Source organism: Typha latifolia, chromosome 11 (assembly GCF_019914945.1).
Source record: "Typha latifolia isolate L0001 chromosome 11, TyphaL0001v2, whole genome shotgun sequence".
Classification (NCBI taxonomy): Eukaryota; Viridiplantae; Streptophyta; class Magnoliopsida; order Poales; family Typhaceae; genus Typha; species Typha latifolia.
In genome coordinates, this window is record NC_133096.1 from 3,038,531 (window position 1) to 3,056,100 (window position 17,570).

The window sequence follows — 17,570 nt, forward strand, 5'->3', positions numbered from 1 at the left end:
CCAAACCAACTTACTCATATCCTCGACTTCCTCTAAATAATCATTGTACTCTTTCAGAGAAGGGAAGTCCTCCTCCCTCTTATTAAATCTGAGCAACAAAAGAAAATGAGGAAAACGAGTTTTAAACAGGCATTTCCAATAGAGACAAATGACAAATTAACTACAAATTATAAGTATTCCACACAACTTCAACATTTGCTGTAATTCAATCATCAACATTTGGTTTCAGAGTTCTGTTCAATGATACAAATATGTCAATCTTGATTTCACAAAAAAATTCCTCAACTATTGCAAAATTTCAAGTATAATTTTGGCCCTTGAACATTGACTTGGTATCACAGTACAGCCCTACAAAATAAGAGGTTAAATCTGCCTCCTAAAGTATCAAAAGAAGAACAAGTTCCACCCATCTCTGTTAGGATGCAGGTTGTTACTATTAGTTGCAAAATTTATGCTTTTATTCTTCAGAGTTTAAAATTTAAAGTGATACTAGGCCATAGTGCAAGGTGCGAAATGAAATTTAGTGCTTCTCTTATGTGATAGTAAGTAGGACACATAAATTCTTAAAACTTTATGATGCAGGATACTGTCTCGATTACAGATTTGAGAAGAAAAAGTAAGGAAAATAATTAAACCCAAGGAATCCACCAGCCGAGGTGTCGGAATCCACCAACAAACACTCAATATGTGAAAACTCTCAAAATGTTCATTAAACAATAAAATATGATTACAAGCTTTTATATAAACAAAATAAAGTAAAAGACAAAAAGACGAAAATAGTCTTAGAAGGAGGCTAGTCACAACCCTCGTTAAGCCAAAGGGCCATGGGTGCAGTCCTTTTGTGCCTACGAAAATAAACATGACGAAAAGTGATGTCCCTAATAACTCTCCCAGGGTGGAAGAAACTCGACTCAGTCGAGTGGCTCTGATAGTACTCCAAAATATCAAGGTCAACCTGCTATAACTCCTCGCAAGTGATCCACGTACAATTAGACTTTGGTCGCCCGTACCATCGAATGAGAAAACGGTGAACCCCTCCTTCTGTAGTAGATATTATTTGATCATTCAAAATAACGTCTATCTTTTCTTGTGATGTGGATGGGAAAGGAGAAGTGGTATGTGGCTCAGCAAGGATGTCTGGAAGAGTAGTAGATGTAGCATAGGGTTCGATGGGGATGTGCATAGGTGGTTGGTAGGTTGCTAGATCCTCAATATTAAAAGTAGAACTAATGATGTAATTAGAGGAAATATTAATGACATAAGCATTAGCACCTACACATTTTAGAACTTGGAAATATCCTGCACTACGGGCATGCAACTTTCGAACAGCTCCCAAAAGGAATCGTTCGAGTCTGAGACGAATCATAACATGATTTCCAACATCGAACTCCTTAGCATGTTTGTGCAAGTCGACATGTATTTTATACTAGCAATTACTCGTCTCAATTCGCTTAGTGATCTCGTGATGCAAAGAATGAACATAATGTGCAAATGCTTCGGCAGACTCAGAGATTCTAGCATGAGATAACATAGGTAATAGATCTAAAGGTTTGCATGCTTTAAAACCATGACCAACTTCAGATGGACTCATGCCAATAGACCTATTAATGAAGTTATTATATGCAAATTGGACTATAGGAAGAATGACATCCCAATTTTTGTTATGATTATCCACAAGACAGCGCAGAAGATTTCCAAGACTATGATTAACGACCTCGGTTTGCTTGTCAATTTGAGAATGATAGGCTGTAGAGAACTTTAATTTTGTGCCAACCATGTGCCATAAAGTTTTCCAAAAATAGCTCATAAAGCGAACATCTCAATCGAAAACAATAATTTTTGGAAGACCATATAACTTGACTATATGGGGCAAAATACAATTTGGCCACATGTGACACATCAGAGGTCTTAGCACAAGAAATAAAATGGGCCATCTTAGAGAAGCGATCTACAACCACGAGGATTGAATCATGTTTTCCAAAGGTGCAAGGCAATCCTAGGACAATCCATACTTACGTCCTACCACGGGTGATCAGGCACAGGTAACGGGGTATAAAGTCCAGTGTTTTATTTTCTATGCTTTGCTAATTGACAAGTCCTATATTGACCAACTAATTTAGCGACGTCACGCTTGAGACTTGGCCAATGGAATTAGCGCTCCGCTTCTTCAATAGTCTTATCACGTCCAAAATGACTCAATAGGCCACCGGCATGGATCTCCCATTTTTCGTTATGCACCCGTGGCCCTTTGGCTTAACGAGGGTTGTTACTAGCCACCTTCTAAGGCTATTTTCATCTTTTTTTTTATCTAAAACGGGGAAAGAAAATATATTGAATGAAGCTTACTTGTGATGATCTCCTAACTTAGTGTGGAGATTTGGTGATGGTAATGGTTTCTTGTTTTTCTCGTTGAGGATGATCTCCTCGCATAACTTCGATCCAGATCCTGATGTTGTCGGACGACGAATCTCGTAGCGATTCGGTGTTCGTGGGGCGATTGAGCTGACGAAGAAAAGATGTGACGCAATATAGAATCTAGGAGGTGGAGCATCCATAAATTAGAAAACGATCTGCTCTAATACCAAAGCTGATGCAGGACGTCTCGATTGCAGATTTGAAAAGTAGGGAAAATTATTAAACTCGAGGAAATCTACCAACCGAGGTCGAAATCCGCCGACGTTGGAATCCACCAACAAATACTCAATATGTGAAGTACCAAAAGATAGGCTACGGAATTATTCCTTCAAAATCTGGATTTATAATAGAAATCAGTCCGCACAACCGTGAGAAAATGTTCACCAAATATTCTTCGGTAGTCAGAAAATCATGAAACTAGGTGGGGATTAGATCCGTAGCTTCTTGATCTACAATTTTCGTATTTATGCCCTTCGCAGATTCGAACTACAACTGCGACGAAAACACAATTTAGTGCGGGTGATGGTGGTGGTGACGGGTGGAGTGAATGTTAGGGTTATGGATGGGTATGAAGATGAAGGTGGATAGTGGATATAGTTAAGGGGTATAGACGTAGGGGAAGAAGTGGTCGAGATCTTAAAGAAGAGAGAGTACTCGACAGACGAGGGAGATTAGAAGTTAGGAGAAACTTTGCCAACGATTGAGGTGGAAAGATGGTGAAAAGAGAGGAGGAAGAGAGAATAGAGAGAAGATAGGAGGCAAGAAATCAATAATCCAATAGCATAATGAATTTGGCTACCATCCACAGCTTTATAGAGGCTAGCCAAAAGCCCTAATAACAAGAATTAATCCTAATCCTAGTGCAATCCCGCTGATCGCATTTGAATACGTCCGATCGTATTCGAACGCAGAAAAGGCATTCTTTGTATGTGCGAACGCGATGTAGGCGTTCGAACGCACTTTTCGCATTCTTTGTATTTGCGAACCTGATGCAGGCGTTCGAAAGGGCGTTCGAACACAATCACTCCTGCGTTTGAACGCAACCTACGAAAATTTTATTTCAATAAAAATAAACAACTAATGTAATAAAAGAAATATCCGAACTAAATGTATCAGCCCACCACGCTTCCCCCATCTTGCTCTCAAGGTGTAAAATCTAAGAAATGCTCCAAGATATCTGTCTCCAACTCCCATGTCGCCTCATCGGATGGCTTGCCAAGCCACTCGACTAGAATCTCCATCTCTAATCTGGTACCATATTGTCGTCGGCGTATAGCAAGTACACGAACTGGCTCTACGATCTCTATCTCCTCCAATGGCTCCAGTAGAACTGATCCAATGATCTCATGATCTCCAATCCGCTCCCTCAGCAATGAAATATGGAAGACAGGATGCACTCTCAACCCCTCTGATAGCTCCAAACGATATGCAACCGGACTAATACGCTCTAACACCCGAAACGTATCGAAGTAACGATGTGCTAACTTCTGGTTTCGCATCGAACACAAGGTCACCTGTCGATACGGTTGTACCCTCACAAACACCCAACTGCTGATGTCAAACTCCTGCTCTCTATGGCTGCGATTATAAACTTGTTTCATACGGTTTTGAGCAAATTTAAGATGGGCACGCAAGCTCCTCAATGTGGCGCCTCTATCCATCAAAGCTAAATCCACCTCCATCGATCTGCAGATGCCATTAGATCATAAGGGCGTAATGTCGGAGCCGTGCATCCATACGCCGCCTCAAATGGAGTCATGTTAATGCTGCTATGGTAGGCGGTGTTGTAAGTCCACTCCGCCCACGGTAAGAATTCCAACCATCGTCTCGGCATCTTTCCAACAAAGCACCTCAAGTACTGCTCAATGTCTCGATTGACCATCTCAATTTGGTCATCCGTCTGTGGATGGTAGGCCAAACTGAAGTTCAATGGAGTCCCTTGCAATCTAAAAAACTCCGTCCAAAAGTTACTCATAAATACACGATCATAATCCGAGACAATCGTGCGTGGCATGCCATATAACCGAGCAACATCTCTCACAAAAATTTCAGCCACTGACTTGGCTGAAAATAAATGTACAATACCGAAAAGTGTGCATAGTTGCTCAATCTATCAACTACCACAAAGATAACGAAATAACGACGTACCAGCGGAAGACCCTCTATGAAATCCATAGAAATGTATTCTCAAACACAGTCCGGTATAGGTAAAGGCTATAGTAATTCGACCGGGTTCAATGTGGTTGTCTTAGCCCTTTGACAGACTTCGCAAGCACGGATAAAACTCCTCACATCCCGCCTCAATCCTAGCCACGTGCAACTCTATAATATCCTCATATAAGTCCTCAAGACACCATCATGACCAGCCTCTGGAGTTTAGTGGAAGTGCTCCAACAATTTATGCTGCAATCCATCATTTGCAGGCACCCGAATGCATCCGCTGTCTAGCAGTAAACTGCCTCGGTTCTCCAACTCTGGATGGCGCTCCGGATTATCCATCACCTCCTCCAACAATCTCAAAACATCTGGGTCAGATGTACATGCATACCTTAGCTCATCAAAGAAGGGAAAGGTAGGAGAAGAATAGGCTACAAGCTCGACGGTATTGGGTTGGCGCGATAGTGCATCCGCCGCTCTATTTTCCATTCCTTTCTTGTATTGAATTTTATAATCATACCCCAGCAATTTTGTGACCCATCTCTACTGTGCCGGAGTGTGTACACACTGTCCCATAAAGTATGGAAGGCTCCTTTGATTAGTTCTTATAATGAATTGCCTACCGATTAAATAAGGCCTTCACTTTGTCACCGCATGTAGGATTGCCAACATCTCTCTCTTATAAGTCGATAATTGTTGAGATTTTTGTGATAAAGCCTTACTAAAAAAGGCTATGGGACATCCTCCTTGTATTAGAACAGCTCCTATGCCAACTCTCGACGCATCACATTCCACAATGAACTCTTTGTTGAAGTCCGGTAGCGCTAAAACGGGTGCCGTCGTCATTGCTGTTTTCAGTTTTTCAAAGACTGTAGTGGCTTCATCCGTCCATTTAAAAGAGTCCTTCAACAAAGAAATAAGGGGAGCAGCGATCTTGCCATATTCGGTGATGAATCGACGATAATATTCGGTCAACCCCAAAAATCCTCTCAATCTAATGGTGGTAGTAAGAATAGGCCAAGCGGTCATGCATGCTACCTTTTGAGGATCCGCCGCTACACCTTCTGCTGAGATGATACGGCCTAAATACTCCAATTGTGGTATTCTCCATAAGCACTTGGACTTTTTGATCTTCAATTGGTTTTGCTTCAACAAATTCAGCACATCCTCCAAATGCGCCCAATGCTCCAATTCAGTCCTGCTATACACCAAAATATCGTCAAAAAATACCAAGACAGATCTTCGCAATAGAGGTTGAAATATATCATTCATGAGGCCTTGAAAAGTAGCTGGAGCATTGGTGAGACCAGGCATCACCCGGAACTCGTAATGCCCGTCCGGAGTTCGAAATGCAGTTTGTGCACATCCGCCGGGTAAACTCTAATTTAATGATGCCCAGCCCTCAAGTCAAGCTTGCTGAATATCGTCACCTCTGCAAGCTCGTCTAGCAGCTCCTCTATAACCGGAATGGGATACCGGTCCTTGATAGTAATAGTGTTTAGTGCCCGATAGTCGACACAAAAACGCCATGTGCCGTCATTTTTTCACACCAATAGCACGGGCGATATAAGAGCTATGACTTGGTTGACTGAGGCCTTGCTCCAACATCTCAGCTACCATATTAGAGATAACTTCTTTTTGCACATGTAGATACCGATATGGCCTCACGTTCGCCGGTGCAGTCCCGAGCACAATCTCTATGTGGTGGTCCGCCGTTCTCCTTGGTGGCAACTCCTTTGGTTCTTCAAACAGTCCAGCAAATTTGTCTAATAAATTAGACAACTCAATGGTAGTATCTAGACTCATTTGAGGTTCATCTCCTACTAGTCCTAACTGAAGAAGATAGGCCAAATCACTAGCACATGGCAGCCCCACCATCAGCTGGATCGCAGGAATCGGTAGCAAATCGAACTCCATCAAGCCGCACATCTTTGTTTCCTTACTTAAATTACATCCACATGCTCCGAAAATCAAAAGTGACGGGTCCCAAGCTTTATAACTACTGAGTGCCTAGGACAATGTCCGCTCCTCGCAGCGCTAACGGATACAAATCCACAATGATGTCGTGTCTTTGCACTCGAATACTGACCCGGCGACACAAGCTCTCCGCCTTAAGCTTCATCTCGTCTCCAATAGCAACGTCAAACCCTGTGGTCGGTTCAGCATCTAAGCCCAATCTCCTCACTAATCTCTTGTCTAGAAAGTTGTGTACTCCCTGAATCAATGAGGATATGCACACAATGCTTTTTAACGAGTCTATCTACCCGCAATGTCCTCGACACGAAAGTACCTGAATATGCATGCATTGATATTTCAGCTTGGATATCTTCCTCCTCACCCTTCTCAACGGCCTTCTCATTGACCTCCTCTGAACACTTTCCATCAGGAACAACCTCATCATCCTCCTCCAGACCGTCGATGAGCATCACACTCCTGATCGGTTTGGAACACCGATGACCGGAGGTGAAACGTTTTTCACATCAAAAGCAAATACCCTTCGCTCTTTGCTCCTCCACCTATGTAGGTGTGAGAGTTCGAATAGGGGTTCTTGTGCCTCCTCTAACATCGAAAGGTCTCAAAAGTGGTCGTGATCTAGTGCTCGCAGCCGTTGTCTTTGAACCCGCAGAATTTCCAGCCGGCGTTCTAGGCGCAAATAGCTCATCTCGGTTGCCCCAACTTATTTTTACTGCTATCTTGAGAGCCTTATGTTTTTGCTCCATCCTCACGGCCTTCTCAAAGGCCTTATCAAGAGGGGTAGGACAAAGAGCACGAACATCCGTCTGTATCTCATCCCGCAGCCCTGAAATGAATGTGCTCATCAATGTCGGTTCGGGCCAAAGTGGCTCACAACAACTACTAACTTTTTCAAATTCAGCTTGGTACTCCAATACGGTCGTCCTCTGAACCATCTTGCTTAATGTGGCAGCAAAATCTTCATATGCAGCTGTCCCAAATTTGCGTGTAATTCTCCTACAAAAGTTAGCCCAACCGATAAATCCTCCACCACGAATAACTGATCTATACCAATGCAATGCCGTTCCTTGGAGGTGAAAGCTAGTCATCTAGACTTTTGCATCCTCCGCTGTCCCTTGACAATCAAAGTATTGTTCAACTTGAAACACTCAATCCAATGGATCACTACATTGGAATTTTGGAAAGTCCAAGCGTGCGGTTCTCCCCCGAATCGCATTGTCGGGTTCACGAAAGATTATTAGTTCAGGTTTAAACCTTTGTGCATGTCGATCTCCTTCTCTAAATCCTTGAGCACATCCATCACCATCTCCGAAGGGATCAACCTCATCCTCAAAGTGCCAATCTTTCTCATCGACGAAGCACACCGATGCCGCACGCCTCTCGGGTTCCACCACCGCCGATCTTGGGTTTTTTAACGATGTGGGGGATGATGTATAGGCATGGGTAAGAGGGGATCATTGACACTAACATGTCGCACCTGGACCTGTGGGGTATCGGATCGGTGTGGTCCCATCGCTGATCCTTTTTGAGGTACCGATTTTCATCGAGGAGATGACGAAATCGATCAACTCATGACATATTCCTTTAAATCATTGTGATCCTTTTGCATTGCGTCAACTCTATGCAGCAATGTTTGGAACATGCCCCTAAGTTCATCCGCCAAGCCCATATTCACACCCATGGACGTTAGTTGACTCGGTCCTGCCGTGATTACTCTAAAGGAATCGGCCTCACAGTTAGGGTTATCGTGGGTTGAGTCTTTCCTTATAGGTGTGGTCTCTATTGGTCTCCTTGTTGATGTCATCTTCTTTGTTTCCACCATTAATAGAGGTCTGAGGTTCGCCTGGCTCTGATACAAAATTGATGGGATACGGTACCAAAAGATAGGCTACGAAACGATTCCTTCAAGATCTGAATTTATTACAGGAATCAGTCTGCGCAACCGTGGGAAAATATTTACCAACTATTCTTCGGTAGTCAAAAAATTATGAAACCAAGTGGATTTTAGCTTCCTAATCTACAATTTTCGTATTTACGCCCTTTACATATTCGAACTGCAACTGGGACGAAAATACGATTTAGTGTGGGTGATGGCGGTGGTGACAGGTGGAGTGGATGTTAGAGTTATGGATGGGTATAGAGATGAAGATGGATGGTGGATGTGGTTAAGGGATATAAACGAAAGGAAAAAAGTGGTCGAGATCCCAAAGAAGAAGGAGGACTCGATAGACGAGGGAGATTAGAAGTTAGGAAAACCCTTGCCAACGGTTGAGGTGGAAGGATGGTGAAGAGGGAGGAGGGAGGAGGGAGGAGGGAGAAAGAATAGAGAGATGATAGGAGGTAAGAAATCAATAATCCAATAGCATAATGAATTTGGCTGTTATCCACACCTTTATAGAGGCTGGCCAAAAGCCCTAATAACAATAATTAACTCTAATCCTAGTGCAATTATGCTGATCGCATTCGAACGCGCCCGATCGCGTTCGAACACACAAAAGGCGTTCTGTGTATGTGCGAACGCGATGCAGGCGTTCGAACGCGCCCGACCACGTTCGAACGCACTTTTCACGTCCTTTGTTATTTGCGAACCGATGCAGGTGTTCGCAAGGGCGTTCGAACGCGACCCCTCCTGCGTTCGAACGCGACCTACAGGAATTTTATTTTAATAAAAATAAACAACTAATGCAATAAGAAAAGATCCTAACTAAATATATCAGAAAACTCTCAAAATGTTCATTAAACAATAAAAGATGATTACAAGCCTTTATATAGGCAAAATAAAGTAAAAGACAAAAAGACGAAAATAACCCTAGAAGTGGCTAGTCACAACCCTCGTTAAGCCAAAGGGCTATGAGTGCAGCCCTTTTTGTGCCTACGAGAATAAACGTGACGAAAAGTGATGTCCCCACCACTTTATAACAAAATTTTTAAGCTACAAAAATATGTACCTAACTAGAGATCAAGTACAAAACCATTTCTTTCCTACTTACCAATTTCAATTTTTTAGTGAGAGGGCTCATTACTGACACTAAGGGCCAAAAGTGGTGATGGGGCAATGATGACAACAAGCTGATTGACTGAAGATAGTAAGGGGTAGATCTGTGAGAAACCATTTGAATAAGCAAGAATGAAAATGCATCACTGAATTGCTTTAAAGCACTGTAGACAATAAATAAATACCAATCTGAGGAGCTTTGTGTGCAGCTAGACAAGTGATTATTAGTCAGGGAGGTCTTATGCGGAAAAGAAACAATTAGTTCTAACCACAAGGTCAAAAATCAGGAATAAAGGTAAAATTCATTAACATGAAAGATTATAGAACAAGAAAGATTCTACTAACGCCAGAAAGAATTGTCAACTTGACAACAGAACAAAAATAAAGTGAATCCATGATTTCTATCAAAAAATACGTAAGACAATACTAGATGAGTAAGCATCAAGCCAGTCACAGATAGTTTGTAAAGATTAGCTAAGTAGCTAAAATAAAGTATCATCCTTACTGACAGAATATGGCCTGCCAAAAGCTAGCAATGATCATTCATCATTAGTAGTTCATTAGAATGATAAGAAGTTTATTTGTTATGTCATCTGTGAGAATGTATCATGCTTGTATGTGTGTACACTGTGTTCTGTAGAATGTAATGTTTATACTTTCATCAACTAATATTCAAGAAAATTGGATTGGAACAACAAATCAGAGAAGATACATATTCTTGGATTTGAAAGTACTGATGATAGAATGAGAGATCATTAGAGATTAAGATGAATTTCTTTGGAAGATCTCGTAATGTTAGTTAAGGTAAAAGACCAGACAAATCCTATCGTGATCATGGAGTTGGAACAGCCAATTGAGCTTCCATGTTTATCATGTCTATGTTTAATTGTCAAAAATGAGGGTGTCAGGCATGCCCCTTGCAACCAAGAGATAATGGTTTCAAGTCTAGAAAATAGCCTCTTCAGAAATATGAGTCATGCATCTGCATACCCAAACCCATGTAGGTGGGAGCCTGGTGCACTAAGACACCCTTTTTGATGTTTAGCTGCCTAAAGCAGAAAGGAGTTGGTGCATATGCAGGTATTAGTACATAGTTAATGGCATATGTTATAGCAGATCCTTCCTGTTATAAAAATAATTCTTCTTTCACATTTTGTATCTGCATGCACAACATTTAAATAATAATGTAATATACTTAACAGTTAACAGTTACAAGAAATGAAGCAGGAATATTCTACAAGCTAACTAAACGCAATGAATGCAACTGGATTTTCGCAGTAAGATATGATCGAATTCAATGATGCAATAACTAATCAGATCTGATGTCCTAGTGTTATCCAAGCAACTAATGAAGATGAAATCCAATATGAAAATACAAAAGAAAAATTAAATTACTCAACTACATACAGATTCAAAGCATCCATATCATTGAATGAGAAACCATATAAAAGGACTAGCAACAGAGATTCTTAGTGTTTCATAAAGTAGAAAACTAGGTTTAAATGAGAGTTGGTAGTGGACTAATCAAGTTCAAAAGGCAATTAGGCAATTAAAAAAATAATATAAGACTAGGCAAAATGTAGTGGTAGTGAAAACTATGAAATTATAAAATAGGTAAGAAAGAAACTAAAAACAGAAGTTAACAATGAATTTTAAGGTGTATGATAATCTCACTCTAAACTAAGTACCAAAGACGGACTAAAGAGAAAAGACTTAGGCAATCAAATATGCACCAAAGATTTCTAGTAAATAAATGATATGAAAGGAAGATGGAAGAGTTAATTAAGATTTTATCAAATGAAAGTTCTGCAAGTGCCCTATAGTGAACTTATTAATATATTAGAAAAATTAGATAAGTGAAATCAAGGATGCTTTAAAAAGATTAAACTTGGGATGACAATATATACTGATGTCTGATGGTTGTTTGGGCACCGCTTCAGCTGGATCACATCAATACAAATTCTACATAATGAAAGGGTTATCTTCATCAACTTCCAGATTTGACCAGGTCAATATGTATTCAGCTGAACCCAATTCATTACAATGGGTCTCATCAATAAAGATCTTATCAATTGAGTCATTGTGAGCATATAACTAGTTGACTAACCCAGAAAATAATATCATCCAATTCAGTGGGTGATCTAATTCAATATAGCCATCTCATGAGTGAGTTGGTTTATGACTTAAATTCATTAAGAGACTCGGGCACTTTCAAGCATGACTTAAACTCATTAAAAGAACTGCTATGAGTTCGTGCGCTTATTTATGATTTAATTTTCATCCAAACTTTACCTTTCATTGTTACAGAGGTGTGGGATTAGTCTATTTAATTTTGAGACAGTTTTATTTTCTCAAAAAAGTTCATTTATTCCTCGCCAAGCTAATTCAGCAAGAATGCCATGAGTTCATGCACTATTTCATAATCTTATTTTTCATCCAAATATTTTTTTTGGCCTTTCTGCCACTCCCTTAGCTAACTAATCCGCTTCTAGTATAACAAGGTCCTCATATATCAATAATTGTCATTCATATATCTTGTTCTATAACAAATTAGTATTTTTTTAATTCAGTAGTTCATGTATTTCAATTCGGACAAGTCTTACATGATCAAGGTTCCGAAACTCGATATTGAGATAGGGATTGGCCGCTATGCATCTGTCGTCCGTATCGGATAGGACTATTTTTAATTGCATAAAGTTCTAAGTATTATTTACAAATGCAAAAAAATTTCTAAAAATTTAGGAAAAATAATAGAAAAATAAGAAAATAAAAATTAATCATATATGAAGCCTAAAAACTAAACAAGAAAACTCACTCAAAACTATGATACATTTCGACTTGAATTTGGCAAAATTTTATGCTTGTAAATAACTACGGCAAAATAGTAATGACGTGGGAGATCTTTCTCTTCACTGTTGTTCTGCAATAGTAAAAAAAAAAATGCATTCATCGAGTTCACAAGAGTGTGGAGTAGCTGGAGGAGTCAGATGAGCTCAGTGAAGTGTGAGGGGTGGGAGGAGAGTGTGAAAAATAAGAGGGTAAAAACTGAAAACTTAAAAAGAAGATAGTTGAGGATATTAATTACTAACATTTCATTGGTTAGATACACTTTAGATTCAACCTGAATCTTAAAAAGACTTAGTTTCGATCGATACAATAGATACAGCCGAGAGACAAATTGATCAATCCAGCCGAAACTGGATGATCCCAGATCGAATACAAAAGTTCTTCAAAAGACTTTAAAGAGTTTCGTCCATAATTTAGAAGCGCAATCCTATACCAGCAATCTGCCATCTTAATCTTTTCTATTCCTATGAGATTTCCTCTCATCATGGAGTATTACTGAAAATCTTAACATCAAAGTGGAGATTTCCAAGACAAAATAGGATCTGGTGCTCTTATAAATTCCCAAATTTCCAGATATACTGTGCAAAAAGGCCAACAACAGCATCACTCCCAAATTCAATCATGAAAATTGTCTAACAGGTGGAAATTATAGATAAAATCCCAAAGATGACAGAATTCCATGTGCACACTAAACATATTTCAGTACTCAGCAAGCAATACGAACCTTACTAAAGGTAAATTGGTCCATGTACTTAGCTAGAACAAGGAAGAACCAAATTTAAAACAACATAGTCACAACCTAAGCTGCATTTGAGAACCGGGGACTATTACAGGTTCCATTTTACAATTATCTTAGTAGATGATGATAACCTAAAACTGGTAGCTTTTATCCTTGCCATCGAAGCATCAAAATCTCTAAAACCCCAAACTGTCAAGGATTGTTCGACATTAAGCTCTCTGTAATTTCTATAAATTTCGTGCCCTACCTAGATAAATTCAATAAAAAAAGGTTTACAATAAACAGCGCAAATTACATGGAAGTCAAGAAGAAAAAGGGCTTAGCGTAGATAAAGAAAAGGAAGAAACCTTTGAAGCACGAAAAGCTAAGGAACATCGAATCTAACATCTCAGACTAAGAGACAGAGGGAAGGGGGAGCGTACATGTTTGCTACTCTTCTCCGAATAGCCATCTCTTTGGCCCACGAGTTGGTACCCGAAGCTACCACCATGGCTTGCACCGCCGCCTCCGATGATTAGAACCCAATTGGGAAATTCCCGTTTCGAGGGGCAATTTGCAACTTAATTGCATTTATTTTATGAATTTTGCAATATTGAGTCTGAAGTTATTGAATTTGCAACAATGGGTTGTTTTATAATGTTAACCCTAATAATAATAAATACAAAATATATCCTAAATTAATTATTATTACTGTTTCACTTTTTTTTATTCTCTTCTCCTTGTCTATTCCCATCACCACCGGCAACCACCATCATTCATCTTGTCATCATTGCTACCACGACCACCCATCTCCTCGTTGATACCACCACCACCACGCTAACAACCATCACTATGATAATCATTAGCATGCTACTTTCACCGCCCTTCCACCATCATAGTCATCCTACTATCACCATCATATTGTCACTTTCACCATCTTCACTATTAGTATTATCACCATCATTATCACCCTCACCCAAGCATAACGACAAATACCACAACTTTCAATACTATTGCACTACTAGTACCACCTTAACCTCTACCATTGTCATCACTCATTATGCTAACCATCACCACTTATACTATCATCAACGCTATCATAGAATCATCATCACCACTACTACCACTAACACATTCACACAAGCACTATCACCCTACATTCACCATTATCACTTTGCCCACTACCTAACCAATACATCACCACATCTCATTATAACCGCCAGCACTCATCATCATCGTGACCACCACACTATCGTAACCACCACTCTGTCATTACCATCACCACCACCACCACTGAAGCATTACCATCAATATTAGTACCACCATCATCACCTTTGCCTTCATCCAAGCACCACGATTATCATTACCACCACGAACTCATTATTATCTTCATCACCACCACCACTACCCCACTACCTCGACAATCATCTTCATCACTAATACTATTCGACCACCAACCTACTACTATTCCCCAACTATCACCTTAACGAACTTCACCACCATGACAATCACCTTCATCACCATTTTAACTACTATTGTTGAAGAATAGTTGCATCACTAAGAATATGGAATAATATGATTAAAAAAATCTTTTGTGTAAATACACAGTGCGTATTAAAATATTAGAATGATTTAAGAAAATTTATATTTAAATATTTTGTAAACTAATGTAGGAATTAAAAAAATATATATACTAGTCAATCTTTTATTAATATATATGTTTTAATATGTATCGGTTATTCGATTTGTATTCACCGTCTATTCAAAATGTGTGCATTAGTTTTCAAAATATATACATCAACTTGAAAATATAACAATCAGTCTTCTATTAAAATATCACTTTTAGTGTACATCACTTATTCAATTTAGATACCCACGAGGTGCGTGAAGCGCCTCCCATTAGCAGTTTTTTGGCTTGCTTTGCGGCCACCTAAAGTGGTGGCCTTAAGCTAGTCTTGGCTGATTACCCTCTTTGTGTAGAAGAGTTGGGTGCTCGAATTGCGAGCTTTGGCCTTTTGACATAAAGTGAAAACCTCCATGGCCACCAGCCATGGAGTCCTGTATTTCTCACCGTTGGGCACCCCGGCAAATGGGTTGATTGCATTTCTAACCCAAGAAAACCTTATCGACTTTGGGAAGCGTTACTACTCGATTGTCAGTGACCACTAGCCGCAATACCCTTACAGCTCATGGGCTACAATGTGGGTCACAACTCACGCCCATAGATGACTGTTGACTGGGCTCTTGAGCCCAATCCACCCAAATTCATGGTGGGTTATAGGGTGGGCCACAGCCCACACTTGTAGCTAGCTATGGACTGTGCTCTTGAGCCCAATCCACCTAATTTCTGGTGAGCTATAGGATGGGTTATAGCCCACAATTGTAGCTAGCCATGGGTTGGCCCTTAAGGCTAGTCCACCCATAGCTAACCATGTCAGTCCTTCCCCTTAAGTAGTTTACTAGGCTATGAGTAGACCCGCGCAGCTCATTTCCTCAACCAGTGCAATGCAAGACTAGTCCTTAAGCCTAGCCCAAACCGTGGGCCATAGTCTAGCCTAATAACAATCTTTTGTTTTATTTTAGTTTATGCTAGCTATCCTTCTAGAATTTTTGCCAATCATTTCTATTAATATAAATTTAGGATAATACAAAACTTAAGCTTAGGTAGTTTAGATATGTTAATCCTTATAATTTTGTTATTAATGCCTTTGATAATTATAGCTAGGTATAATTTAAAGTCTACTTTCGATGACCCAAATTTGATTAATGTAAAATAACATATAAACATAGAAGAATAAACGCAAGACCAAGACAAACCTATTCGGACGAGAGAGTCAAACTTAATTTATGTAATAAAGTAGTTAGTTCTATAAGTTCGTCTTTCTTATATATTATTTTTTTTATCAATTGTTAGAATTGTTACCATGCAAGGAGGATCTCAAGACTCAAGAGAGCTAGGCATATTCTAGATACTTTTCATGCAAATTAGTCTTATATTAGTCTATGGGTATTGTAGATGTTTGATGATATAATTTTCATGCCTTTATTTTAACATATTACTTATATGTGCATTTTACTACTTATTCATTATTAACTACTATTTACCTTTTGCATTATATACTCTTATACATCCATCTATCATATATATGTAAACCTTAATCTGATGTGTAATGATAATAGAGTTAAGATATGAGCTTACACTAGGGTCCTTATGTATGGAATTAGTAAATTACCCATAAACGGTATGCTTTTCAATAGGATATACATATGCCATACTTTGTTTGTATAAATGTTTGAATTGACTTTGGTCTAAATTCTTCATTTCTAACAATTTGCTCTCGAACTTCATTCAAAATGAAACAAGTTGTCACCTGTCTATGACCTTGACCAACTATCGGTTTATTACATGTGTGCTTATCAATAAACTTTTTATCTCAAAAGCTGCAACTCTATTCAATTTTCTTGCCATTATCATCCATGGATGGTCTAGGGAGCTACATTGAGCCTTTACTTAAAAGTGCTTATATTTTATGGGTTGAAATTCAAATCGATGAGTGGCTGCATGAACTTTGAGAGCATGCTTCAAATTAGCTATCCCATGAAAACATTGTCCAATGTGTAATTCTGAGACGGGCATATAAGTATCAATTTCTGCTTCAAGAGTATTGAAGTTAATAATAAACTCATCAACAAAATCCTCAAATGTTTCTTTCAATGATGCATTTGCTGCAGCCGTAGGTACCCCTTCTTCAAAGCCTATGATCAACTCATTATGGGTTGAAGTAGGTGGTCCATTTTCAGAAACAATATCTTCTACTGCTCCGTAATTTTCAATTTTGTCATCCCTAGGGGGTGGTCCACCTTCACAAGCAATGCCTTCTACTACTCTATAATTATCAATTTCTTCATCTATAGGGATGTACACATTTGCAAAAGATAATTCAACATCTCTTATCTCCTCTAAACTTTGTTTCAGAATATCAGACCTGAAATAAAATATTATACATCATTACTTGCTTAAAAAGGATATCTTAGCATCAACGACAAAATATAAAAATTAAGATTAGGCTTTTAAATGCGTTCATTTTTTATACTGGATACACACTTTTTTATGACAAAATACACATTATTTACATAAGATATGTGCACAAAGTTTCATAAATTATGTATATTTAATTGTAAGAAGATGTGCATCTGTCATTGTACCAAATAGAAGTCATTTGCATAACAACTATCTAATTTTCTAAAAACCAAGATTAGGCTTTTTAACGCATTTATTTTTTATATTGGGTACACACCTTTTTGTGACAAAATGCACACTACTTACTTAAGGGATGCGCACAAAGTTTCATAAATTATGTGTATTTAATTGTAAGAAGATGTGCATTTGTCATTGTAGAAAATAAAAGAATCATTTGCATAACAACTCTCATATTTTCTAAATATCAACAATGGGTCCTTCTG

General features: G+C 39.0%; 1 protein-coding gene across 2 annotated transcripts in view; it reads right to left on the reverse strand.

The window, feature by feature from the left end:
- The window catches only part of LOC140797804 (uncharacterized), a 28,158-nt gene extending 14,408 nt beyond the window's left edge, over positions 1 to 13,750 (reverse strand). Inside the window, exons 1-2 of one of the 2 annotated variants that reach the window (XM_073151468.1) lie at positions 13,550 to 13,750; positions 15 to 88 (exon numbers count right to left, since the gene is read on the reverse strand). In XM_073151468.1, the coding sequence (XP_073007569.1) occupies positions 15 to 88; positions 13,550 to 13,617 (142 nt within the window). In that variant the 5' untranslated portion in view covers positions 13,618 to 13,750. Of the gene's footprint in view, positions 1 to 14; positions 89 to 13,474 lie in introns of both variants that reach the window. The other variant, XM_073151469.1, reaches the window with a different exon arrangement.
- Positions 13,751 to 17,570: the final 3,820 nt, after the last annotated feature.